General features: G+C 37.4%; 2 protein-coding genes and 1 long non-coding RNA gene across 3 annotated transcripts in view; 1 reads left to right on the top strand and 2 right to left on the bottom strand.

The window, feature by feature from the left end:
* Positions 1-727: 727 nt before the first annotated feature.
* LOC6493266 (semaphorin-5A) overlaps positions 728-27,410 on the top strand; it is a 42,078-nt gene continuing 15,395 nt past the window's right edge. The window contains exons 1-2 of the mRNA XM_014908809.3: positions 728-950; positions 19,417-19,515. Coding sequence (XP_014764295.1) covers positions 19,490-19,515 — 26 coding nt within the window. The 5' untranslated portion in view covers positions 728-950; positions 19,417-19,489. The remainder of the gene's footprint in view (positions 951-19,416; positions 19,516-27,410) is intronic.
* LOC123257036 lies at positions 7,412-8,857 on the bottom strand. The gene is made up of 3 exons (XR_006506955.1): positions 8,735-8,857; positions 8,583-8,620; positions 7,412-8,295 (listed from the first exon to the last, which is right to left on the bottom strand). It is a non-coding gene; the product is annotated as an uncharacterized LOC123257036 (long non-coding RNA).
* On the bottom strand, positions 22,708-23,247 carry LOC6506696. The gene has a single exon (XM_001957363.4). It carries the CDS (start codon positions 23,128-23,130, stop codon positions 22,765-22,767), a length of 366 nt encoding a protein of 121 aa, XP_001957399.1. The 5' UTR covers positions 23,131-23,247; the 3' UTR covers positions 22,708-22,764.

The raw sequence follows: 27,410 nt of genomic DNA, 5'->3' as shown, positions 1-27,410 counted from the left end.
GGAACAGTAGCAGTAAAAAGTTTAATGAGCTCCATGGATGTGGAAGAGGAAGACCAAGCTCGACGAGGAAGAACAGTCAAAACAAAAACAGAAAACGATCGAAAAGAGCATTTGTTTTGATTGTGCGACAACGTACACTGGGTCGGATATACATACACATTTGTGTTTAAAACCGTTAGTTTTGTAAATATCTATGCAGAATTAGAGTTGTCCCGAAATTAGAAGAACTAATTTTGAGCAGCCAACACGGCGTATGAGTAATTACGTATGAGTAATATTTCTTCAATGAAAAATGTTAAAAGCCTTTTAAAACTTTAAATTGTTTAAATTTTAGATAGGATTAAAATAAAATATAACTAGAATAGACAAAGTTTTTAAGAAAATAATAATTAAATATTTTTTAAAATAATTTTATAAATTGGAAAATCCCGCCCAATGTGCAATGCCAAAGAAAAAAAAAACAAAAATACTGTGTACGAAGAAAATAAAGTAGAAGAAAGGAAACGATGGAAAATGCGACAACGGCTTTTAATTTAAAAAGTTGCTCGCGCAGCATAAAACATACAAAGAGCGAAAGAGATGGAGCACGGTCAAACAAACTGGTTTTGCACTCCCACTCACACACACAAACACACACACACCCGGCCGATCCGATCCGAGTGCAATAAAGCTCTCTGGCTCCCTCATTTGCTCCCCATCCAAGCCCCAATCCCTGGCTCAGTCTCCGTTTTAGACTCGTTCGTTTTCGACGCGTTCGTTGCGGATTCTCTCATTGCCCTCCGTTTCTTAATGTTTAAGTTGTACGCGAAAAAAACATAAACAATTTGTTTGGCTTGCAAAACATAAGATATTGTTATATATACATTTGTATCTGTGTAATGGATTTGTTTTTGTAAATAAAAATCAAATCAAACTGTTTAATTGAGATTTATTAATCTGAAAAGTAAAAAGTAAGATGGAAAATATTTAATATTTTTTAACCATTTTGGGGAGAGTTTTTTAAGACAATTTTCACTACAAACCTGACCTAGGTTAACAAGTTAACAAAAACATATGAATAAATAAATATTATCGTATTCTCACATCACATCATCAACCAAAAATCAAATAAAACCCGAGTTTCTTATTGCATATAGCCTCTATGCAATATGCCCCGTAAAGTAGGCAACAAAAAAGTAAACTGCAACTACAAGTTCGGCGGTTACCAAACCTTTACGATCTACTTAGGCAATCTCCTCTTCTGGCTGCTTTATTAGACTCCAATTGGATTGGAAAAGTGGGTTAAATTAATAAGTTAAAGGGGCTTATTGTATTTGGCTTATTGTACCCAAAAACCAATCCCCGAATGGTTCAACAGCTCCTTTTTCCTGGCTCAGTTCGTGACTCATTTTGCGTGCAACGTTCCGATCAGTGGGCTAAGAGAGAAGGGGTTCCGAAACCTTTGCCGCACAAGATATAATTGTTCGATTGATAAAACTGGCAGCGACCCGAGACCCTGCCATGTTGCTCTAATTTATTTGCGCCTTGAAGTTTCCGCCCCTCTATTATCGTTCGATTTTGTATTATTGTTGTTTATTCTTTTTTTTGTTTTGGTCAGCAAAAACTAATAAAGTCAAACAAGTAAGCTGTATAACAATGTGGCACCCACGTCCGCCAGTAGTTGGACTTGTCTTGACCCCATAATTCTGGCGCTTAATTGATTACCTCAGGTCCAGTACGGTGGGTGGAAATGTAGGCATAATTTATGTTGATCGAAACTATGTAAAATATTTTGGGTTGGCTTTGCTTTTTAAGGCCCACACTATCGGCCAAGTGATAATGGCTCGTATCTTAAGCTTCCTAAGCCCCATGTCAGTCTCGAATTTAAATTTATCGCGCTTTCTTTGTAGAATCGGGAATTTTTTCTCTTTGTTTCATGTAAAAGCGAACTTGAACTTTAAGAATTTTTTAACGGAAGTTATAGTATATAAAATTTGTATTTCCTGTAAACAAATATTATCGTTTTGGCGAATAAAGAAAATATATTTTAAAAAGTATGACATCAAGCTATAATCAAGCAAAATAAATTGTATTATTGTTATTTTCAAAAAAGAGAATGCATATTTATATAAAAAAAAATATAGATTGTAGAAACATATTAAATCCATCCACCTTTAAACTTTTCCAACTGACGTATCTGTAATGTGGCAGTTGCTATTTGCTGCGGGATAAGAGAAAGCTCATGCCACATGCCTCTGGTGGAAGTGCTACCAATTCCCGAGATCTTGCCCGATTCATGTCATGTGTCTTCTGTGGTGCAGTTCAATCGTCCGGACTACGAAGACGGAGACTTGTCACTGCCCCTGAGACTTGTGGAACGGCATTGCATCTTGGAGCTACGAATCGCTTGTCACTAAATTGACCCATTTCCGAACTTAAGGCGATGCCACAAAAGACGAGCAAAATGGGAGAAGAAAACCAGACTGACGAGCCTAGAATCTTGTAATGGGATGGGTTGGGGGAGGCAACCAGTTGAACTGACTTGTGCATGTAGGTACAGAGATATGTCTGCCACATGAAAGCATGTCTTCCACAAAGAATTTTAGTCAAGGTACATGTTTGAAATTGTATTCCAAAAATAGTTATTCTCTTTCTTTTACAACTATTTACCTCAATAGAACTGATTGAGCTACGTACTTTCTTTGAGTGGCACATTCTTTCAGTGCATTCCTTAACTTTTGGTAGACACTGTACAGTGCTCTCCCCTTTCGTGCAATCGCTCATTGATTGCCACACTGACCGCTGCATTCTTATCTTAATATGCACATTTCTTCTTCGTGCTTCTGGTTCTTGTGGATCTCTGCAGTTGGTCCAGCCAGTCGTACTTTGTATCTTTTTTTCTTCTTCTGCTACGTGCGTTGCTTACTTACGATCTCAACTCTCTTTCTACCTCTTTCACTCGCAGCTAACTGCTCATTAGCGAGGCGGGTAACGGTGCACATTGTTGTAGGTTATGCAATGCCATATATAGGATGGCAATGCCCTCTGATATCCTCCTCCTAAGTCAGTACAATTGGGGACATAATAATAGGGGGTTTTGAGTATTTTTCAATTATTTGAAACTGAAAAACATATCAGAATCATATCATGCATCTCATGTATAAAATTATATAATAGACTAATAAATAATCCCAAATTTTACATTATTTTTATAAGATACTTATAGCTTATAGCTCAAAGAAATATATTTGTAAAAAATAAAAACTATATGTTCTATATGATTTAGTAGTACTCTTTCCTCCAGATTTTATTTAAATGGTACTTACTGTTCGGAAATGTGATAAATCAACATCGGTAACTTGGCCCGCCTTTCTTTCTTTCTCTTACTGCATTCCTGTCTTTCTTCATAAACTGTCCAGTTCACTTTACTAAAGGCTTAATTATGCTAATTAAAGCGAGGTACGCTTCGACAATCATTTTTACACTGTAAATTATAGGGCTGCATTACAGAGCAGACAATGCGAATCTTAAATGTGTAATATCATGGCAATATTAAAAAATAAATAAAGACATGAACTTCCATAACATAACCCATATTTAAGCATTGATTAATACCATAACCTATTTCCCAATCCAATCTGTGTCAGAAACCCAGCGAATTCGCATGCCATTATCAATCATCAGCTTTCGTATCTTTTGTCTTTCTGCGAGACCCATTCGAGATACAAATGTATCTATGTAAATGAATATACCCCCAGCTGACCTCAGACCGCAAAGAGCTTACAACAAATGGGATTATCTTCAAATGAAATCATAATTTTTCTGCAAAGACCAAACATACGTCTTAATTATTACCTTTTTTTGTTGTTTTGGTTTAATTTGCATAGTTTCCCGTGGCAACTAATTAACATTAATCAAAAACATATACCCAAAAGTTCGAAAAGCATAGAAATATTCACGGTCACTCTCACTTTGAAAATAAATAATACACGTAGTAGTAAAAAATAATATGCTGGCAAATATATTTGTATGTATGCTGGCTGATTTAATGAGTTGCGAGACATTCATCACAAAATTATGAATTTGTTTGCTCGGAGTTGAGTGAACCCGGACCGAGCCGGTGATTTCGAATACCTAGGCCTAGGCAAACTCACTCGGGCTGTAATTAAGGAGCCCGCTTGAATGTGCCCAAAAATTTGTATAAATATTAATTTAATATTCATGAATGTGGCAGTGAGTCAGTGGTGTTTGTTTTTAACACGGATTTCGCGGTTAGCTTAGGAAATTAGCCGGAAAGAGCAGCACGCGATGTTGGTCTTCTGTAGGAACCAGTTGTCATCGACCGAAGTTTCGGTTTCAAATAAATTCACATTCACATGTTTGAAGTTCAACCTGGTGGATTATAATAGATTAGCGTTAAAATATTTGATCGCATTTAGATAACCCTCAGAAGGAAGTTATTTAAAGGTAGCCCAGAATTAATTTGCATTTTAGAAAGCCCTCGAAAATTGATTAGCTTCGGTGGCACTGATTTATTCTACCACTATCCATCGCATCTTTTATCTTCGCATATCTAATCGCCAATAGGATGTTTGGCTTTAAAATGTATGCCAATTTTTTTGCCTTCTTTTTCGGGTTTCACTGTGAAACTTTGTCACATTAGTGACACACTTACTTTTCGCAATTGTTATTTGCTTTCCTTCTGTTGTTATTTTTTTGGCCAGTCTTAAGCTTGTTTTATGTGCGAAAGATCAGCTCGTTTGTTTTCTTAATGATTTTGTAAAAATTTTATTGAATTCTCATTGTTCAATCATAGCGACTTTGTCTTTTTGGTTATTTTCTGGGATTTGTATTTGGGAACGTGGGATTGGTTTCGGTATTGTGGATTTCTAAAAAAAAGACTGGGTAAGAGTGTGGGAAGAAATTAGAGAGTTGTATAATAAAAGTATAGGACTTGAAAAAAAGCAGGTCTATCCTATCCCTCATATTGCACATTCTTGTGGCATTCTTTACTTTAATCTACTGGCAATTGGCCAAGAATTTCTATCGTGCTCATGTATGGATACAGAGTATCTCATGCTATATGGCAAGGTATTTATCTCAAGTGGAAAGGCGAGCAAGCGGCCAGGGGAAGCTAAAAAAGGTGTCAGTTGAGATTGCGATTGCACGCAAATCGAAGAATTTCCAACGTGGGAAAACGAGTTCGACATCGCCCCGAAACCAAGTCAAGCTGAAAAGCGTTAAAAGCTTAAACAAACAACAAGCTAGTGATCGTTACGTTGCAATGGGCAAATCGCTCACGCGTTGCATGAAATGTTAAAGGAAAACCACAAAAGATACCCCAGATACAGCACATACAGATACATTGTACACATTTGCAGATATCGATTGCAGCCCATCTGGTTCATGGCCTGGTCTGAGACACATTTTCGGCTGCATCGCCGATACAATTGTTGCAATTTTCTCTCTGATCGACAATTTCCAGCGTCACCATTAGCCAGCACCGATCTTCTCATCTTCTTGGCCGTCTCGGCCGCCGCCGTTAATTGTCTATAATTATGCATTAATGAATGCATCTGGCCGAGAGCACGAAATCATGTTTGAGAATTCTTGCATGAAACGTTGCATGCACCGACCTCCCCCCACTGGCTTGCCCCCCTAAGCTGTCCAGCCTCATATGCAGATCGTATTCGACTATTGGAAATCGATAAACTCTCAAATTGCACGCTCCGATCGCATGTCGCTGATAACGATCGTTGTTCCAAATGCTCTTCTAACTTGGGGTCTTAGTCAGTGGCCATGGATGAGTGTTTTTGTACTGGGGGGTACTTTTATTATGCTTACTTTTTTCTAATCTTGCTTGCTATTGTGCTGACTCAAGTAGGTATCTCAGAATGTTTGGTAAATGTTTTTTAAACTTGGATAATAAAAAGGGGAAGTTACTAATCTCATATAGTTTGTAAACATTTTGCTCTACATCTCTAAGATCTCTAAGATTTTTATATTTGAAATAAGATCAAGAATGATACCCGGTTCTTGCCCCATTCTCCCGCCTCGTCCTTGACTCATTATTTAATTATATGTAGAATGGCTTTTAAAAATTATTCTTACACCTTCATAACTCCTAAACTGGCAATGTTACAATATAATATTAGTAGACCACAAGATAAGTAAACTTGAGAGCTTAGAAACGACTCTGGTCAGTGCCGCCGTCATATGAAGTGGCCGTAGCCCGCACACATGCAACCTTCCCCACTAATTGCGGCCCACACACCCTCCAAACCTGGCCCAAAACCACACGAATGAGTGCCTGTTTGAGTACCCGAACGCGTTGGGTTCGAGTGCCAGTTTGAGTGCGAGTATATACTCGTACTTACCTGCCCGGTGGCTTGAAAGAAAAACAATTTAACATTTTGCACGTTGGCGACAGATTTGCATCTGAATATGCAAGCACAATAAATTGTTCGCCATGGCAATGCAACAAAGTAAAGTGCATACTTTAATGCGGCATTTTGTCTATTTAATTAAATTTTGATTAATTGTCAATGTGCCGCGAAACGTTCATTAGTTATAATGAAATATTGTGTGTGGGCCTCCGGACTTCGAAGTACTTTGGATTGGCTGTGGAATGTGACTGGGAGACTGGGAGAGTTATTTAATTTCCATATAAAGATTAATGGGACTTCTATATTTCTCTTATTTTTAAATAATTAAATAGAATATAGTATTGACCAAAGTACATATGTGCTTATTTGAAATATGTTTAAAAGTGATTATTAGACTCCACTTATCTAAGAAAACACGCCATCATTGACCTTTTCAACACCGTGTGGTTAGTGTTTAGGTTTTCAAGCTCAAATCAACAAAAATATGGCTTTGACTGTTATTTTAATAGCAGGCGCATAAAATCCGGCAAATGTAATTACCATAACAAATAAAAATATTCTCGCCTAATTGCCTCGAAACAAAAGTCGGCACAATGGCGCTTTTCAGAGGGAGTTGCCGTATACCAGGGCAAAAAAAATAACGTAGCTTGGGGGAAGCTTTAGTCGACCTTCAATTGCCAATTTTAATACGATCGTTTCGGATCAAGCCTTGGCTAGAAGCTCCTTAAGCCAAACTGTGCAAAAGTCAAGGTTTTGTTTCTTGTGCGCCACTTTAGCATTCACAATAATTATTATAATTATTGAATTTAATAACAAAGCAAAAATACATTGTCAGGTTATAAATGTTTTCTTAAGTAATTATTGCTAGAATTTTATTATCCAATATCTATTGGAGTTTTTTTCTTTGCTGCATATTAATGCAAATTATTGGCTTTTATTTGATTTTTATGATATTTTCCCGGAATTTGTGTTTAATTGGATTTTTATGGCTAGTGTTATTACTGGTTTCTTAGTCATTTTTGCAGGGAGTTCAATAAAAAACAAGATATTTGTATTTATATTTGTATTATTTGATTGTAGCTTTCTTCTCAATTTCATCTTCAGCAAACACAGAGCTCTTGTACAATCTTTTTGACCTTCTAAGACTTGTCAGTTTTGGCGATTGGCCATTCTCCCCACGATCTCTATATGGCCGATGGTATCTGTCCCTCTCGAATATCAGCCTGGCTAATCTCTGCCGGTCAATTAATGTCCGCTTCGATTTCAACTTGAAAAGATAAAATGTTGGAGATATTTTTAAAAATATTTTATGTGATTTGTTGAGAGTTTTTCATGGCTTTTTTGTGGGCCTAATGTGCCGCAATTACGAACGGCGATTGGCATTTAATTAAAACAAATATTCACATAGAAGGGGGTGGCCGTGGGTTCCAGGGGCTTCTACTGACCAGTCCATCGCCCGTCCGGCTGGGGAGTTTATCTCCACGATATCGCAGATTTGACAGGTTTAGGTTTTTGTGTCTGACTCGCACGATGTTTATTTATACAGCCGCCTTGTTTTTGTTTTAATCTGCAAAGATTTGCATTTCTGTCTGTGCAAATGATTTATGCTCCCCGCCAATGTTGTATTGCTTGTTGTTTTTGCCGCTGTCAGCGCCCGTCGTCAAATGGATTTCCATCATATACGTATACGTATAACCGTCTATATCTTCAATCCCCTCCGTGGATTGTGAGTAGTCTCTGTTTTCATTGAATCCGGCAGCTTATTTGCCTTTCAATCAAAGCCACTCGGGCGAGGGAAATAAGTTTACATTTGGCTGAATTTGCTGATATATTTTTCGATTTTTGCTTTTTAGTTTCAAGAGTCACTCCAATCTGTCTTGGCAGTCAATAAACCAGTTCCGGACTTTTTATTGAAGGTCTGGGTTGGCGTCTGGAAGATTATACAATGCATAACGTTAGAGTTGTACAAATGACATGATGGGTATTTCTAGACTCTAGAAACATAAATAAAATAAATGCAGTGCTTTTATGATACATAAATTTCAAAAATATATTACATAGCTTTGAGTAAACAAAGTTCTAAATTACTTAAAAACAATCAAATTTTCCTTCCTTATTTGACTAACGTCTTATCATCTAACACATTTTCTAGTTTAACATTTTAAAAAATTGTTTTAGTTCCACCCCCTTTCGAATAATAAATTCTGCGAATCTTACCAATTTTTCAATAATTTCTCTTTTTAAATTTATTCAAACTAATGATTGCCATTCGCCGAACATGCAAAAGAAAAATGAAATCGAATAAATGTTAAATCCAACAAGCATGGATAGATACGCAGATATCTCATCTATCAGTGTTAATGCCGCACCTTTTGATAACAGCATTACTTATATTATGATGTATTTTCATGATTTTTGACATAAAACAAGCCAAACAAATTATTTTTAATTGCTACAAGCAGCGACGTCCGCTGATCCTGAGGAAAGTGTGAAAACTGGAAGAGATCTGTGAGGCCAGCGAACGGGTATAAATAATAGAAATGTTGTCTTAGTCCCAGTCGGAGCCTGAAGATCGGCAGCCGCGACTTAACTCAGGGAGCGAGAAGGAGAGAAATGGGCACTTGGAGAAATAATTTAAGGTTGTAGAACATATCCTGAAAGATTCAGGTTTTCTGTCACAGGATTGTTAGTGGTAAGAAGTTATAAACATGGGTCTAGAGTCTACCTTCAATAGTATCTAACATTAAATTTTAATTAAAAAAAGTATTTTTTCTCTGTGTAATGCTGCTGTTTTAATATGGCAAACATTTGCGAGAACATGGCCAAAGTGAGAGCAACAAAATCCACGATACGATGGTCATGATCACGGAGATCAGAGTTGGAAATGGTGTGTGTGTGTGCACAACAAACTCCACATGTGGTCGTCATGGTTGCGGATTCGAACGGATCGAAATGGATAAGATGATATGGAGATAGGAGGATGGGGGGGCTGGAGAAATAGAGGGACTTGGGGCAGATGGGAGTGGATCAGAGTGGGGCGATGACGTCGGCCACTTAGGCCAGAGAGAGTGCAGCAGCTACAAGATCTGCCTGGCAAAGCCCGGTTCAACCTAAATGGTTTAACATAAACAATCCAATAGCAAGAAGGCTATACCCAGGGAGGTGTATGGGGTGGGTGGGGTGCCTGGGAGTTGGAGGTACTTGACTTGAGAGGATTTACATTAGACTTTGAACATGCGGCGACGACGGAGTTCAAGAGGAAAACAGTTGTAAGGCTGTTCAAGTGGCAGATCGATATCGAAAATGTATCTTTAAAGTCATATAAAATACTTTAATAAAATTTATGTCTTAAATCGGTAATTTTCCATTAAATATAAATTAAAATGTGTTATATTCTAAGAGCTGTTTTATTTCATTGCCATTAGAACACATAACACATTTGAATGATTAGTAAGTCTTCAAATATTCTCTTTAATTACATATATCATATTATTTGTTTGTTTCCCATTCAAAGAAGTACTTAAAATAACATTTTTTACAAACAAAATACAAATTGAATCGCCGACAAGTCTACATAAATAATTTTGAATGGAGTTGCAGCTGGAAAGATTTATCAAAACTCAATGTTGTCGAATGTCGATTCTTTTGTTTTTTGTTCGACAGAGAAGCTTCTGAAGCTTCTGTATGTATACAAAGGGGTCAGAAAAAAAGGGGTAAAATAAAAAAAAGATCATTGAAAAAGATAGGAGCAAAAATTAAAAAAATAAATAAATTTTGCAGAGCGTTGGGAAGGACACAGAACTTAACCTTGATGTTGCCTTCAATTTTGTTTTCGATTTTTTCTCATTTGGTTTAGTGGAAGAAGAGTGGTTTTTGGGGTGGAGACAAGTGTCAACATTAATTTGAAGATGTCTGAATGTTAATTCACAATGCGAAACGCGAATAAATATCTCATATGCACATTTTTTATCTCTATAACTTATATCTCGCGAAGGCCCAGACGCGACGTCGGTATCTCTTTCTGCATCGGGTTCAGGGTATTTGCCACTCCCTTTGGAGCTCATCTCAAATTTTTTCCTCGGTTTGTTTGGTCTGTCAACTCGAATAAACAAACAATTCGCTTGACGCCTTGCCAAGCTGGGCTTAAAAAAAAATTTATCAACACGCCAAAAAATAAAACATTTAAAAAAAGCACAGAAACGTAGCATAAAATTAAAATAATTTTTGTTTTCATTTCATTTCTGTTTTGTGGTGCCATTTGTTGTCTTTCCTTGAGTCTTCTGGAGCTCTGGTTCCTCTTCCAATTCTACTCATGAGTAGAATGCCAATTTTTTATACAGTTCCTTTGGAAATACTTGGGGATTTACGTCCAAAATCCCACAACTAATCCCAATAACCTCCATGACTTGATACTGATATCTCATTGAAATATTAACTCGGTTGATAATGAAGATCCCTACTCTAGAATACTTTACGTGTTAATCTAATATCTTTATACTGAGTCAGCTTGTTTTTTCTGGTCAGTTGATCACTTTACTGGGTTTGAATCAAAATTTACGAGCTTGCCAAGTGCTTAAGATACCATTTATACGAGGGTATAGGAGATGTCTCCCCAGTGCATTGCTTAAGCTTGAAATTAATGCGACATCTCGGATGCTGCGGCGTTAATATTACAGAAAGTTCTTCTGGGCCCATCCCAGCTCCGAATCCAATGCCGATGCCGATGCCGATTTCAATCCCAATCCCCAATCCCCGTTTATATGTGTGAAGGAGTTTGCATCTTGTGTATGCTTAAATTCTGCTTAATGATTTTTATGAATTTATTGCCAGAGCGGTCGGCGAGCAATTTGCGCATGCGTTGCCTCCAATGAGCCTTAACGGTGGGCAAGGGATTTTATTTGCCAAGGAAGTGCACTCAAAAAAAGGTTTTACTATTTTTAAATTAAAGTTAACTATTTAATACAAATACAAAAATATGTTATCCCTTCTAGGCCTTTAAATTTTAGTTTGTGTTTGTTTGCAGATCTGGTTATTATTATTTTTTCGTGTGCAGATGCTAAAAGTTTTTTTATTTTCAGAGGGAAGTGAGGAAAATCGCACTGTTCTTCTGCTGTTGATTTCTGTTTTTGTATTTTTTGTGTGGCATGAGAGAAGTTTAAGTGGCTGCTGCTTGCCGCATGCTGTACGCATATGGCGTATGTTTGCAACGCCTACTAAATCATCTGGCAGCATGCCTCACATTTGCTGCAACAAAAATAAAAGAACTCGGCCACTGAGTAGATGAACTAAAATGTTTCCATACATGCTGCAGGCACTTCCTGCTCCAATAATACACATCATCTTGTATTTTTCGTATCTATGTGCAACTTTTGCTATTTAATGAATGCATCAGCTTTGTTTTCACACCACAAAAGAGTTTTTTTTAACCGGAGACACTACGTCTCGACACAAAATCCATCGCATATGTTGGCCACCAGAACCAGCATCCGTTTTGAAGTCTCTATTAATCCAAAGAATGGATATTATGTTTCCTGTGGGATAATATATGATTATTTGATTTTAATCTCAGGCAAGAATACAGGAAAAGTTCTTATTTTAGATACTTTCGTAAGTTTTTCTGGTGACCCTCTTCCGACTAAATGACAATCTCAGCAAAATTGGTCTTTTGTAACTTTTTGTGTCGGTTTTTTAGAATTTACAAACTGAGCACCCAAAGACTTAAGAGGTCGAAAAAAAAAACTAAACTTAAAACACAAGGCAATACTTAGCTTCAACACTTTTTCGAGCGTGTTGAGGTGATAACTAAGGTCATCTTAACTGAAGTAATGCAAAAGCTAAAAGACTCACCAAGCCAAGTAATTGACATAATTTACATGGGAAGCGGCAGCTCTGACCCTCAAGCAGCCAAAAAACTAAAAAAAAATTGAGGCGGGGGAACCATTTACCTTAAATGGCAAATGAAGGGCTAACCGCCCGGATTTTGAAACTTATTTTGGATTACCAAAAAAAGCGCTAGACAAGTGAACGACCCTGGGGCGCCGTTGCCTCTCATCTTTTTCTGGCCAGCGGTTGTCACTTGGTTTAACGTTTTATCAGCCGGCCGAGTTGAGATACAATTTGACAAGCTCGAGATACACTGGATTTGAGCTGAAAATGATTGCAGCTGAAAGCGAAGGCGAAGTGGAAACCCGATACGCCTTCCAAGCTGAGTTGCAGCGGCTATCTCAATTGTGGATCGGAGGGGGGCAATTGATAGAGCGGCGAGAGGGACCAGGCACTCGAGAAACTTTTTGTGGCAGCCAAGTGCAAAGGCGGTGTCAGCTCGCATTTCGACGGATTCCAATCACACGCATATCACTTGCCACTCGACACAAACAAGTTATTGCAGAAATATTCTGGTTCGGCATATGATTACTCGAGAAAAATATAATTAATTTAATTAAAGATTCTTAAAATTCAAAAAATAAATTACTGGTTCTACAGATCATAAAAACAATTTTCAGAATAAATCCCTTTAAAATTTTTTCATGGAAAAGAGCATTTGACACCCAAAGGTTATATCTATCCTCCTGATAATGGGGGATTTAGCTATTTACCCATTTATGCTCCTTCTAAGGTGCATATCTCAGGCAAATCGTATCGGATCTAAAAATAAAGTACCATTCTGTACTCTCAGAACTTAGTAGCAGATTTCCTCATTCAAAGTATAGCTTAAATATCATTTTAAAATTTTTTCAATTTTTCCAAGGGGTACCCCTATGAAATTGGGGATAATCGCAATTTTTCCACTTTTGCTCCTTCTGAGGTGCATATCTCAGGCAAATTGTATCCGATCAGAAAATAAAGTACCATTTTGTAATCTGAAAACCTAGAAGCAGCTTTCCTCATTCAAAGTATAGCTTAAATATCATTTTAAAATTATTTCAATTTTTCCAAGGGGTACCCCTATGAATTTGGGGATAATCGCTATTTTTCCACTTTTGCTCCTTCTGAGGTGCATATCTCAGGCAAATTGTATCCGATCAGAAAATAAAGTACCATTTTGAAATCTGAAAACCTAGAAGCAGCTTTCCTCATTCAAAGTATAGCTTAAATATCATTTTAAAATTTTTTCAATTTTTCCAAGGGGTACCCCTATGAAATTGGGGATAATCGCAATTTTTCCACTTTTGCTCCTTCTGAGGTGCATATCTCAGGCAAATTGTATCCGATCAGAAAATAAAGTACCATTTTGTAATCTGAAAACCTAGAAGCAGCTTTCCTCATTCAAAGTATAGCTTAAATATCATTTTAAAATTTTTTCAATTTTTCCAAGGGGTACCCCTATGAAATTGGGGATAATCGCAATTTTTCCACTTTTGCTCCTTCTGAGGTGCATATCTCAGGCAAATTGTATCCGATCAGAAAATAAAGTACCATTTTGTAATCTGAAAACCTAGAAGCAGCTTTCCTCATTCAAAGTATAGCTTAAATATCATTTTAAAATTTTTTCAATTTTTCCAAGGGGTACCCCTATGAAATTGGGGATAATCGCAATTTTTCCACTTTTGCTCCTTCTGAGGTGCATATCTCAGGCAAATCATATCGGATCTGAATATAAATTACCATTCTGTAACCTGAATACATAGAAGCAGCTTTCCTCATTCAAAGTATAGCTTAAATGTCATTTTAAAATTTTTTTCAATTTTTCCAAGGGGTACCCCTATGAAATTGGGGATAATCGCTATTTTTCCACTTTTGCTCCTTCTGAGGTGCATATCTCAGGCAAATCATATCGGATCTGAATATAAATTACCATTCTGTAACCTGAATACATAGAAGCAGCTTTCCTCATTCAATATATAGCTTAAATATCATTTTAAAATTTTTTCAATTTTTCCAAGGGGTACCCCTATGAATTTGGGGATAATCGCTATTTTTCCACTTTTGCTTCTTCGGAGGTGCATATCTCAGGCAATTTGTATCCGATCAGAAAATATAGTACCATTCTGTAATCTAAAAACCTAGAAGCAGCTTTTCTCATTCAAGGTATAGCTTAAATATCATTTTAAAATTTTTTCAATTTTTCCAAGGGGTACCCCTATGAAATTGGGGATAATCGCAATTTTTCCACTTTTGCTCCTTCTGTGGTGCATATCTCAGGCAAATCATATCGGATCTGAATATAAATTACCATTCTGTTATCAGCGCACCTAGCTTCCCTAATTCAATGTGCTGCTAAAATTTCGTTTGAATATTTGTCGATTGTTGTATTTATTAAAAAAATTCTTGGAGCTGCAATGTTGAGCAGCGAATAATTATAGACAACCATCCGATTCTTAAGCGGAATCCTTAATCGAAAATCTATTTTAAAATCTATGCATAAAATTTGTTGAAATCCATTTATTCAAATTGTCCTTAAGCACGAAATTTCACACTTTTTCCATCAAGATAATTGCCGAAATCAGGCAATTTCTTCGCGAAACGCTTTTCTCCTGGAGAGGTTGTGCCGCAAAATGTTGGCAACATCAATCAAAGCAATTTCCAATATGCTCGCAGCGCTTCCACCAGCATAAATCATCAGATTGAAAGATCCCAAACTTGGATTAGATATAAAAACAACCAAACACCAAAACGGAAAATATATATATCTCACCATAAAGCCATAAATCTCAAGATTCATTAGGTGCAACTGAAAATCGAACTGAAAGCTACGTTTCTCAGGTTCTCTCTATTTTTTTGGCGGGCTTTCTGGTGAAGGCCCAAAGCACCCCCACTCCCCACAGATTTTACACAGAGAAAATAGTTTAACTTCTCAAGATATATTGTTTTAATATAGTATATAACATAATGGATGAAAGCAAGTCTTAATAAACTGATTAAAAAAAGTTTAGAAAAATATTTATAAATTTTGCAGAGGCTAAATTTTTTTTCTGTGTTGTTGGCAAACATTGTTCGACCTTCAAATGCTTCACAAACACATACAAGCAGGTAAATATTTGGGGGTTGAGGGAGATCACGCCACCGTATAGAGTTGGCAACATTCAAAGCGTTGTTGCCAAGCTTCTTGGCTACATGTTGCCAACTTGGCCGGTACGATGAAAACTTGGCCGAGCGGATGAACACGCACCGGAGAAGAAACTGAGTTTATGGGACTTGAGTTGGTTTAACCCATTGATTTCCAATGATTTCTATATAGTAGATTAATATATATTTTATAAAAATAGACATTAGAAAGTTTTGTGTGAAAAGTTATGTGTTTTATAAGCGATATACATATTTCTTTGAACTTAATTATAATCCTAAATATCTACTAGTTGGTATGGTATTGAATCATAGTACTTATGTACTATGCACATTCATTTTTTAAGTATTAGATTTACTTTGTAAAAAGAACATCAAGCTTAAAATAATTCCTGCCAAATTTATACATTTCTTCCAATAAGTTTCATATAGGGTTAAGGTTACCTGGAGGCAAAGGCAACTCCACAGCGATCGGTAACATGTTTTATGCATCCGCAACAAATTTATATATCCATATAGTATTATATACATATGCATGTACATAAGCAACTTGTGTGTTAAGGAAAAAAAAATAAACAGCAAAAACAGTGAAATACTTTTAAAGGTAACCGAACAGAAAACAAAATTATGGCGAAGGTCGTTCAAAGGCACTGCAAAGCCTTTGTTTTCTTTTGTTTTTCTGTGCCATTTCGGTTAAAGCCATTTTATTTTACGTTACTTTTATCGTTCTCAGATACATTTTTTTTAAACTTTTTTCGTATTAATTGTTATGCCATTCCTAAGATGTTTTGTGAGTAAAGATTAAACAGGAGGAATACTTTCCGAGGGCGGACATGTGTCAGGGTGGATGGAAGGATTTTAAGGAGCTAAAAAATATTATAACAATAATTAACAATAAGTCACTAAGCAGAGCATCACGTCTTCGTAATTGCGTTAAAATTTGGTTGGAAATTTACTTACGGTAGTTGGGAGCTGAGATTTATTTTCGAAACTGAATGATGTGATAAGACTGCCGCCTAATTGCTCCTGTACCGGACGTCAACGCAGTTTTCGATTTTCAAAATTGTCTTTGTTTTTGTTGCTGCTGCTCATGTTGTTGTTGGTTAGCTGACGATTTTTGCCTTGGGTTGGTTTTGGCCTGGTCGGTTCCCATCATAAAGTTGTCGACTGGTTTCCTTTTTTTGGCATCGTATCTGTCAGTCAGTCAGCTGAGGTGAGGCTGCGGCTGCGGCTGAGATTTTCTTTTTGCCATTTTTTGTGTAATTTATTTTGATTTCATTTTATTAACATTTCATTTGGGCAGTAGTAGTAGTAGTAGTTTTTGGTGGCTGGCTCGTTTTTCCTCTGGAATGTGGGTCAACTGCGACACTTGGCTGGCCACGGATGTGGTCGGAATTGGGCCTGGGATCTGGGATATGTGGGGACTGGATCGGTAACTGAAGCTTACACGCTTAATACCTGGACATCTTACACGTATGCCCGATGGTGGCTGGCAGCTTTCAGTTCCTGAAACTCCGATAAAAGGTGTCGGCTATCTCAGGGGACTATATGTACGAGTATGTATATAAAAAATAACTCAACTGCTGTGGGACTTTCTGTCCTACATTAATTTCTGATCGAAATTACAGTCTGATGACGGCTGATGTATTACGCTAATGGACAGCTTAATGTGGTCGAATCAGAGTCGGGTTTTATAAATGAGTTTATCTTGCCAAAACCCGTAATCAAGTATTCTGGTGTGCCAAAAAAATTGGAGAAATCCCAATGGAATTTTGCTTAAATAATGCAATTATGGCTAAGAAAAATAAAAAAGTAAACATGGGTGAAGAAAAGGTATTTATTGAAATATTTATAAATTAATTAAGGTTTCCTTGAGGGTATCAAATTACAGTTTTTCAGATATCTAATGTTGGATATTTGAGATTCATTTCAATTCGGTTGAACCTTGTCAAAGGTTAGAAAAGTTGATTGAGACAACAACGAAAATTATCATATCTGTCTGCGCGCCATTAACTCGAACCGACTTTAGAATATATAAACCTGATGCTAATTACATAACCATATATGCATGTTAAACGATTCCCGGTTGACATGGCGCCTAGGTCTAGATTCCTGATCTGGCCTCAGACCCAGACTAGTTCTATGTAAAAACTCTTGATCCGATATGCATCAAAACTAATTGCTTTCGAAAAGAATTTAGTTATTAGCATATCAGTGGAAGTAAAACAAAATAAGGCTAAGAGTTCTGTTGCAAAATATATTTATTAGAAGAACAAAAGGTTTAAGCCCCCATGGTGCGATGTGGACCCTAAGAAAATATGGCAAGACAAACGAAAGTCAATTAAGGTTCAAGCGCTGAGATTCGAACACGCCTCCGAGCGTATCTTTGTATATGTTGGTTGCATAAACATCGGCTTGGCTGGGTGGGAGAGCGGGGGTGTTGCGGAGATAAAAAATAAAAACTTTCTACAATTATTTTCGATACTATTGAACTTTTCTTCTACTTCACGCTGATTTACGCAACTTTCACAGCAGCCACCAAGCAGCCAAAGCCAAAGCCTCAGCCACAGCAACGGGAAAAAAACCTCAAAACAACAAATTTATGGCCACAACAGCGGCAGCGGGCTCACATCGAAATCGGAAAAAAAGGAGGCTCAATGGCCTGGCCCACGCAACGCTGAAGTGCAACCAGAAACAAAAACGAAACCCTTTAGGAAATTTGTACGGCGGCAAAAAGCCACGAAAACCAAAAACTGAAAACCGGCGGCGCTCGCCGCATAAATCCGTTTAAAATGGCCAACCTGGCCAACACCGAAACTGCAACTGCACCTCCAACTTTTGGCTCCATCTCTAACTCTGAGCCCGAATCGAAACTGCAACTGCAACACCAACGCAGCAGCCAGAGGCTGGAGATTTTTTTTTTTTTTTGACGGAGTTGTGCGGGCGGCACAGTGGGATCCATGGCTAATGGAAATGGGGAGAAATTTGAGAGTCAATAGAGCTGTTGACTTGTACTTTTCCGAGCTCCAAGAAACAACGAATAATTAATAATGAAAGGTTATGATTTATGGGTGTCATATTTCAGCACTATAAATTAAGGTTAACCATATGTGAGCCCATGATTTATAATTTGTTTTAAATGTTTGGCTAAAATCCGAATAAGAAACTGAGGAGTAGGGCGTGGGATTTTTGTGGAATAATTCAAAAGTCATTGTCTGGTTGTAATTACTTATATTCTGTAACCTGATCAGCCAACCTAGCCCGCTTACTCACTTTCGTTTTCATTGAAGGAATTTGTTTAGGCATTTGCGATCAGATTACGAACTGCAAACAATTCCTAGAGCTTTTCCAGTTCATTGGCCCCACGGTGCGGCAGCGGTTGCCAAATCGATAATAAACTATATAGCTTGTATGTGAGTGTCTCGGTGCATGGATATAAATATATATCAGTGGGGATAGGATAGCATCGCAGTACTTTTATTAATGAGCTAAGACGCACGCTTAGCACGAAAAACGCCACCGGAGAGCAGTACGAAAGCTTGTGGATTTTAAGAGTTAAGACAAAGGCTGGCCAAAAAGCCAAAAAAGATTAGGCCAGGCCGAAGATGGGGGCGTCTTTGGCGTTGGCAGCACATCGCATATCAAAATGCCACCTCTGCGGTATCATGGCAATCACATTATAATGTGAGTGGGATCGTGCCTATAATATAATGGGCATAAATATAAGCTCCATCGAATATATGGGGGCGCTCGGCAAGTGTCGCACGAACAGAACGTGCCGCCTTGGCTTTCGATCGTGGTTTACTGCTGTTTTTTGAGGGATGGCTCAGGGAACGTCCAAATTTCCAGCATATAAGGCCTTTTCTTTTTGTTTTTGGATTTCGTAATAGACTTGATTAATGCCAGAGCCAATAAAGCAGTCCACCTATTTAGATATTCTCGGGCCGCAATCGGTCGAACAATCATTATCGTAAATGTTGCTCACCAGTTGGTAAATGCCATTAATCAAAACGTTTTTACATTTTATTTTGGTTCCATTTCGTTACAGCCACCAAAAATTTTTGCAGGGGAATTCCACGTTACCAACAAACCGAAACTTCAGAGCAATTTAAATTTTACTAATGAATGAATGGATCGGTAGAGAAAGGTGAGTGACAGCATAACTAATGTCTATGAACTACCAGTTGCCATTGAACTTGACTTGTGAGATCTGCGAGTGGGAATTCAACTTCCTTATAAGTGAAATCTCATATGAAATATTAACACTTTATAATTCGAGGTGTAGAGCATGAAGATTACCAAAAAACTTATCATCACAGACTCATAATATGATATTTTCTGAATTAATTTATTCAATAATGAATTGAAGCACTTCAATGTCAGTTTACGACACTATATCCATCTAGGAATGCAAATTAGAATGAAAATTACTGAATTAATTACATCTTATCAGCACGCTTAAAAGCTTTTCAATAATTGCCATGGCAATTAAAAGCTGAAAGGTTAAAGTCATCATGGGAAATGCGAAAAAATGTTAATTGAAAAAAAATCTTTGGTTTTCTGTTCTGGACTTGAGCTGCGAAATATTCACCTGCAAGCTACCACGAATGTCAAAATAATTACACCGGCTTTTTCCAATTACATCCGAATTATTTATGCGGCCAAAACAGAATTCCGATTTTCAGCGGCATTTATCATGGCTGACAGTCGGGACGGCGTTTTCAGCCACAGCCTCAACACGCCAAAACGCCGCCAGCAGTGGTCAGCGCATAAATTCGCCGACAAACTCAATCAAAAAGGCGAGCTTGTGGCCAGCCTAGCTCATTTTTTATTTCGACTGTACAGTAGAACTTGGTTATGATACAAAATGAGACTTTAAACCATTAAAAAGTTAATCTATTTCTCTGTGAAAAGCTTTAAACGTATACTCTTAGAAAACACTCTTTTCTAAGCCTCATTTCTCAAAACTATTTTTAAGCCCAATTGATTTAATCGTTACTGTACCCCATACACATATGTTTTTCTATAAACAATTTCGTCGTGAATGCAAATTTTGTGTACACTTTTAATTAACGTTAAAGGTTGTTTGCAGCCATTTGTTGTTGGTGGAGTTTTTCCAGCACTAATTTGACTTTGAGGCTGGTTTTTACGGTTCCTGGGCTGTTTACTGATTAGACCAAAAAAAAAAAAATCAAGAAAAAACACTAGTAAAATAATTGATAGAAAATCAAGAGATCTAATATTGAATCACGAAATCGGGCTGCCGAAACCGTACTCCATACATAATTTGCTTAATGTTTACTTATGCTAATCGGGGACATTAATCAGACTTGTTAACAACATTGAGCACGAGTCTCGGAACTAGGAAGGGGTCGCCTCGCCTCGCAGCCGTAAATGCCAAACAAATCAACAGTCCCACCGAAATTACTTCATTTTTCGTAACTCAAATTGATGGATTATTAAATAAGAGAGTGAAATATGTTCAAAAGATTAAAAAGCCTCCCCAACAAAACAATCTGAGCTGGGGTTTCTGAGCCGATCCATGCCCAATGGTGAATATGAGATGATAGATTGGGGGAGAAACTATTATGGGAATTATTTTAATAATTATATTGTTAATAAGCTATAAATATAGTTATTTAAGTGACGTTTTTAGAAATAGTATTAAAAATATCCCCTGATTAATTTCTTACTTCCAAAAACGCCATAAGTTAACTCTAAGTTCCCTTTAAGATTTAATAGCCCTTTTAACACTTTGGTAACAACACAACCTGGAAGCTTAGTAAATTTCCACATGGGCACTCTGACGACGCACGTGCCAACACAGCGACAATAAGCTGTGGCAACAACAACACCAGCAACTACATCAACGAAGCGTGGTGCAAAGCCAAATGCAACCATACAGCCAAACAATGAACAAGAAATAACAACACAAACACAAAAGAAAGTCGAACAAAACACAAACAACAATGGCTCCAACAACGGTTTTATGATGTTTTGTGGCATAGGGGGCATACAAGGTGGGTGGGGAGAGGTGCGATGGAGCCAAATCAAAGCCGACGCACTTTTCGCTTTTGAGACGACTCAAGCGGATCCAGTTCCAGCTTACGGCTATATAAAGCTGCCCCAAGAAAAGAAATAGAGTTTTTAAAACTGATGAAATGCCCATGATTTTTCCAATTTACGCCTTTTTTTCATGTGTGTGTGTGTATCGCCCCAAAATTCAAGGGACAACCTTATCCATTTTTTTTATGTGCAAATAATTAAGGTAGACCAAGCTATTGATTATGTTTGCAATTTCTACTCATTACTCATACGACATGTTGGGAGTTTCGCAAAAAATTATTCGCAATTTTTCAAAACATTTTTAAGAATTATGGAAATAAAATAGTAGAAGTGGAAGATAGTTTTTAACACTAAAATTAAACTGTTTTTCCATTTTTTACAAGATATTAAATATGTTGCATTACTTATACGCAGTGTTGCCGAAGCTTGCCATTTAATGCGTATGTATATTTCAGATTACTTATCACTTATACGCAATGTTGACAAATCACGCCATTTTTGTTTCCATTGGCGAATTGTTATTGATAGAATGTTTCAATGAAAATTTATCAAGATTGGTTGCTACATGTTTATATATTTTAAAATTTAGAATTTTAAAGTAAATCTGAAAAATAATTTGTAATATTTCCATACTTTTCAAATGATGTACTTTTCAAGAATATATATTTTATTGTAAACTGGTCCACCTTAAAATAAACGGCTTGTTAAACATAAAAAGCGACAACAACAACCACGCGAGCTTGTGAGGAGGCGGCCAAGGAGGCGGAGAACCAAGAAGAAGAAAAGAGGGCTCAGAAGAGTTCGTGGAAGAGGAAAGTGTCGAAAGCGTAGACAAATATTACACATTTAATTATGGCAAGGTGACTCGGCTACGCCTCTGCTTCACCTTGTGGCCCCTCTCGTCCCACTGATACCTCATCCTCTCCATCCCCACTCCATCCAAATGGGAAATTCGACTAGTAGGGAAATTCATTTGAAATTTTATTCGGTTGCTTGGCTTCGGCTTCGGCTGCGGCTCCGGCTCCGGTGACTTCTGCCTGACACTAATGCCTTTAATGATCCATGTTGTCGCTCAAGTTGAGGACTGCCATTTGACTCCCCATTGTCTCGGGTTACTGTCGTCAGCGCTATCAACTCGATCAGTGACTGGCTAAACTGTCGGGCCCCCATGGGAAAAGTTACGTGATTCAGTTGCATGCATTATACATATTTACACGAAAAAGTTATGTATTCAATTAGAAGATAAAAAATAAGGCTGAAATACACTAAAGAGTTTAAAACCTTATCACGTACTCAATTTTATTAAACCCAAACGAATGGAAGGAAGATTTCAGTTGGACCCATCGATCCTGTTGAGGTTGTCGCACACCACCTCGTGATCTTGCTGCATTTGACGCTGCAACCGCAACAGTTTGCGGTGAGCCTTCAGGAACACTTCCATGGTGAGCGAGACATTGGCGGAGAGTGCATCCCGCACCTGTCGCACGGTGGTCAACTGATAGACATTCCCGGTGGCTATCGTGCACGTTAGATTATCGTCACGGCCCTCCAGAAGCTTTAGTTGCTCCTCCATCTTGCACAGGCGCTCCTTAAGAAGCTCCTTCTCCAATGATAGTTCGCGCTCGCGCACCTTCTGTTCCAGCAAGTAGTCCATCACCTCCTCGGGTATGTTGGGAAAAGCATCTTCCAGGGCCATTATTTTTGCAGTATCTGAACAAATTTGGTTTATGCCGGGATAGGTTTTTATATTTATTTTGAAACTATATGTGACACAAAGTGTCAAGCTATAGTACAGAATATCATTGAAATGATAATAAAAAAAATCATAATATTTTATGGGCAAGGTATCTTGAAAATCCATAAATGCGATCCATAATTTGCTAGAACCCCTCCCTCATTTGTAATGCGTCTCTTCACACCTCTGATATTGACCGAAGACACTATTATGATTTCATCCGGCCAAGACAAAGACCACAGACGAGATCCCTCTGTCCGGCTCACAATGCCAATGCTAATCACATCAATAAGTTATCCACATCTCCGGGTGGAGACACCACCACAGTCCATAGTCGCATCTATTGGATTCCGATCGTGTGTTCGTGCAAATAAAATATTCTATTAGCTGAATTGTTTTTGCCTTATTCACGACTGGGCATTTGCAGTGGCTAAACATTAATTTTTTTCTCGCACCCCCTTTGATTTATTCAAATTATATTTAATGGCCTTTTGTTGTTGACTCTGTCGCTGTGCTAAATGGTAATACAAATTCCTCGAGTTTATTTCGAATTTGTGCTGGTTTTCTATCGGTATTGTGAGTTAGTTGGAATTGGTTGAGATCAGAGGGGAGAAGTCTTGAACAATTTATTAAAATTTAAAATGTTTGCTAATATCAAGTATTTGAAATTCTATATACCTTTGAGGAAACCCTCAAGTTAAAAGTCAGGCAGACCTCATGTGTTCCTTGAACTCTCCCAGTTTCAATGGAATTATGTATGTGGGGTTTGAACTTGCTTTTTGAAACAAGTTCTCCTGCTCTCCGATTTCATATGACCGAGACCACACGCGTATTGGGTACCATTTATGAGCATTTAATCCTTTTGGGCAGCCCAACAATAGCCACACCACCACCAAAAAATGAAAAACAACTACATCAAGCGGAAACAACAACGAAAAAGGGTGTGTATGGGACATTCAGGTTGATTTATATGATCTCACAGCGATTTATATTTCTATGGCTTTCACTGTCCCTCATAAATACTTGTATTTTTTTTTGGAGTGTGACACCCACAGCAGGCCACCAGAAAAGAGCAGTGAAAATTATACCGAAATGAAGACATTCAAACGGATTCGTAGGGTGTGCCAAATGGATTGGACGAACACAAAATTATGTAAATTTTTTTGGCCTTTTATAAACTTTGCTGGCTTCTGGTAAGATACTATATGAGGCACTGTATAGGGTACTACATGATTCTAATTCGAGCAAGCAGAAATTAGTAAAAATTTTAAAATATCTAAACTTTTACTTTTTGAAAGTTTTCTATTTACCTTAACACATTTGTATGGCACTTGAGAAAAATTTCTCTAATTTCATTGTTAACTTGTAAGTGGAAAAACCAAGACCCCAAAACTTCAACGCGTGTGGCCTTTTCTTCTTTTTTCTATAAAAAAAAGGGCAAAGACTGTACAATGTTACAGAACTTACCTTCTCTTTCTCTTGTTTTTTTTTTTTGTGTAAAAGTTGTTGTTCATTTCCTTGGGGGTTTACAACAAGCCATAAAGAAGAAATGTAAGAGACCCATGTAAAAGTCGAGCTACTGTTCAACCGGTTGGTCTGGCAAATGCCAAAAACTGGCACAAATCTATTAACCAGAAACCGAACGAAATGTCCCCAGCAAGTGGGAGCTGTTGGGCTAGTCCCATAAAATAAGCAGCTCTCCGTAGAAAATGCATAAACTGGATAAAACTTACTTTCCTTTGAACCTAAAAACTGGGGTCTAAAGAGTCTATTTAATTAATGAACTTGACAAATTTGGTTGCAGTGTCAGAGCTGTCACTGGTTACCCGGAGGAAATGGCTAATTTACTTAAAACTATTAGCGGAAATCGTAGTATAAATGCAGCTATTATTCAATTAGATTGTTAGGAGCAATTCATTTGTTGTTAGAAGGCTTAAGTTTTAAAATAAAGCTAGTTATAATATTTTATTTAAATCAAAGTCCGGTTCAAGTTTGCTCAAACACCTACAAGCCAAGAATGGAAGAATATAATTGATATAAAGTGTCTTACTCTATATGGAGCATCACTTCAGAATCAGAGACAAATGTCTTGGATGTTCTGCGCTGTTTCATAGACGATTGCCTCATTCAGCACTTGAGATCGTTTAGAAACGATTCGCACTTAAAGAACCAAAGACACCAAAGCTAATTTCCATTGTAACTCTGACAGGCTGAGAAGTAGGGGGAAGTGAGACCATTAAGATGACGCGACATTTGCAGTTTTATAGAGATAAACATAAGTATAATAAACACATATTGCACATAGGCCTTAATTTGACAACTGAGAGGCATGAAATGACACCAGACAGCTCGACCAGGCCACTCATTAATCTGTCTAAATAAAGAACGTTCCGAGCGTAATCAAAAGCATTTTTGTTCACTTTTGTGTGCAAAAGTCGGAGCAAAAGTTGTAAATTGATTTGAAGCCAAATATGGCGGACAGCTCGCTCTAAATTTCATGTTATTTATAAATTCGCCAAAGTAACACAAAACAAACACTCATACACATGCTCATAAAAATCATTCATGGATCATTTGGGTAATAAATCTAGGCGAAATATTTCCATTTCGGGGGGAGTTACGAGCTCCAAAGTGTCCGAAATGTTTTTCTTTTTGGCTCGCAGCATGATCGGAATATTTAATTTCCTAACTGAGATCATTAGGAGCCACAGCAGGTGGAATTCGTCGAATTGAATGTTTTCATAAATAACAAATGCTAAAGCGAAACATTTGCATAGCTTCCCCAAGACCCCCGACTACCAGTCCAGTAGGAATTGTGTTAAAACATATTAATTTTCTTGGACAGACGCGGAGTTAAACAAAAGCGTTACAAACACCAGATTATAATAAATTTGTTTTATTGCAATAAATGGAGATTTAAATGGTAAATGGGTTTAAAAGGTTACAAATGGAAATCTCCGACTATTAACAGTATTCAAGGGTATACCATACACCTATTTAATTATTGAAAATGTTCTCTAAATATATCTCTCTAGAGTCTAGACTCTAGACTAATATGGTCTATTTTTTCAACAAAGTCCATCCGAATACCCCCATTTTCATAAATTATTTGTTATTTATTCGCCTAATTTCCAAGTTAAACGACACAAAAAATCACAAATTAATGGCTGAGCTTTTAAGATGGTTAATTCGATCACCTGGCCATTGGGCATTACCATATTGGCTTTATTTATTTATTTTCGACACATTATTTGTAACGATTTGAAATATTTACACAATTTCCAAATGAAAAATCTAATTCGAATTTAAATCCAATCGTTTTTCAAAGCTGCCGCAGCAGTTTCGAGACCGTTTCTTATCGCCTCGTGCGTTGTCATAAATTTTTGGAAATGTTGCGTGGCTTGAGCTTGAACCTGATTTTGGGGTCACAGCTCATATTTTGATTAGTTTTCGTCTATGGATTCGTGTTTGAATTTAAATTCATGAGGCTAGTGTGCAATTGAATTCTTTTCAGTGTGTCAGAATTTATGTTTTGTTCAGTAATATTTTATGGCATTTTATTGAAGGCCAATAAACAGATTTCTACTTGATTTTATGGCTATCGGTCGTGGAAAGTTGTTTAGCATACTGGAATTTGGTTTTCCATCCCACCACCCTGTCAGCTGCCTCTTGCCTCGCCCCGTGCCACTTTTTAATCACCACAAAATTAACTATGCAACACCAACGCATTTTAATTGTTCGCCAACGAGGCAGCAATTTATGGCTCGCCTTGTGCCCCCAATCGGAGGCCAAATCGAAATCGAAATGCACTCAGGAACGGTTTGCATCTCGCACTTTGATTCGATTCCCTTCCCTTCATTGGCATCAATTTTATTTTAAGGTCTTTTCAATTTGCATCATCAATCGATGATCATCAGTGAGCTTGATTGGTCCAGACATCCATCCATCCAGACGGACAGCCACGCGCGTCGGTCTGAACTATATTTCTGCACTTTGATATTTAATTTTTATTAATTTATTGGCCGAGCGTTAAATTTTTAGTGCTGGAAAGTCGGGGCTTCCTGTGGAGCATTTTATGTTGTAAAAGTTTATTTATTTTTGCTTTCTAATCTGAAAACAACGATTTTCTTTTAGCTCATATTAGATTACACAGACAATAAAATAAATATGATACAATGAAGCCATTTCTTCTCTGATTCTAAGTGTCTATAACAATTGAGCAATTCATTTAAATATCGGAA

Source organism: Drosophila ananassae, chromosome 2R (assembly GCF_017639315.1).
Source record: "Drosophila ananassae strain 14024-0371.13 chromosome 2R, ASM1763931v2, whole genome shotgun sequence".
NCBI classification, from domain to species: Eukaryota; Metazoa; Arthropoda; class Insecta; order Diptera; family Drosophilidae; genus Drosophila; species Drosophila ananassae.
The sequence above is the reverse complement of the archived record's forward strand: the minus strand, read 5'-3'. Positions and strand labels throughout refer to the sequence as shown.

Excerpts from the sequence above, each read along its gene's own strand:
- LOC6506696 (XM_001957363.4), bottom strand. The coding sequence starts at position 23,130 with ATGGCCCTGGAAGATGCTTTTCCCAACATACCCGAGGAGGTGATGGAC.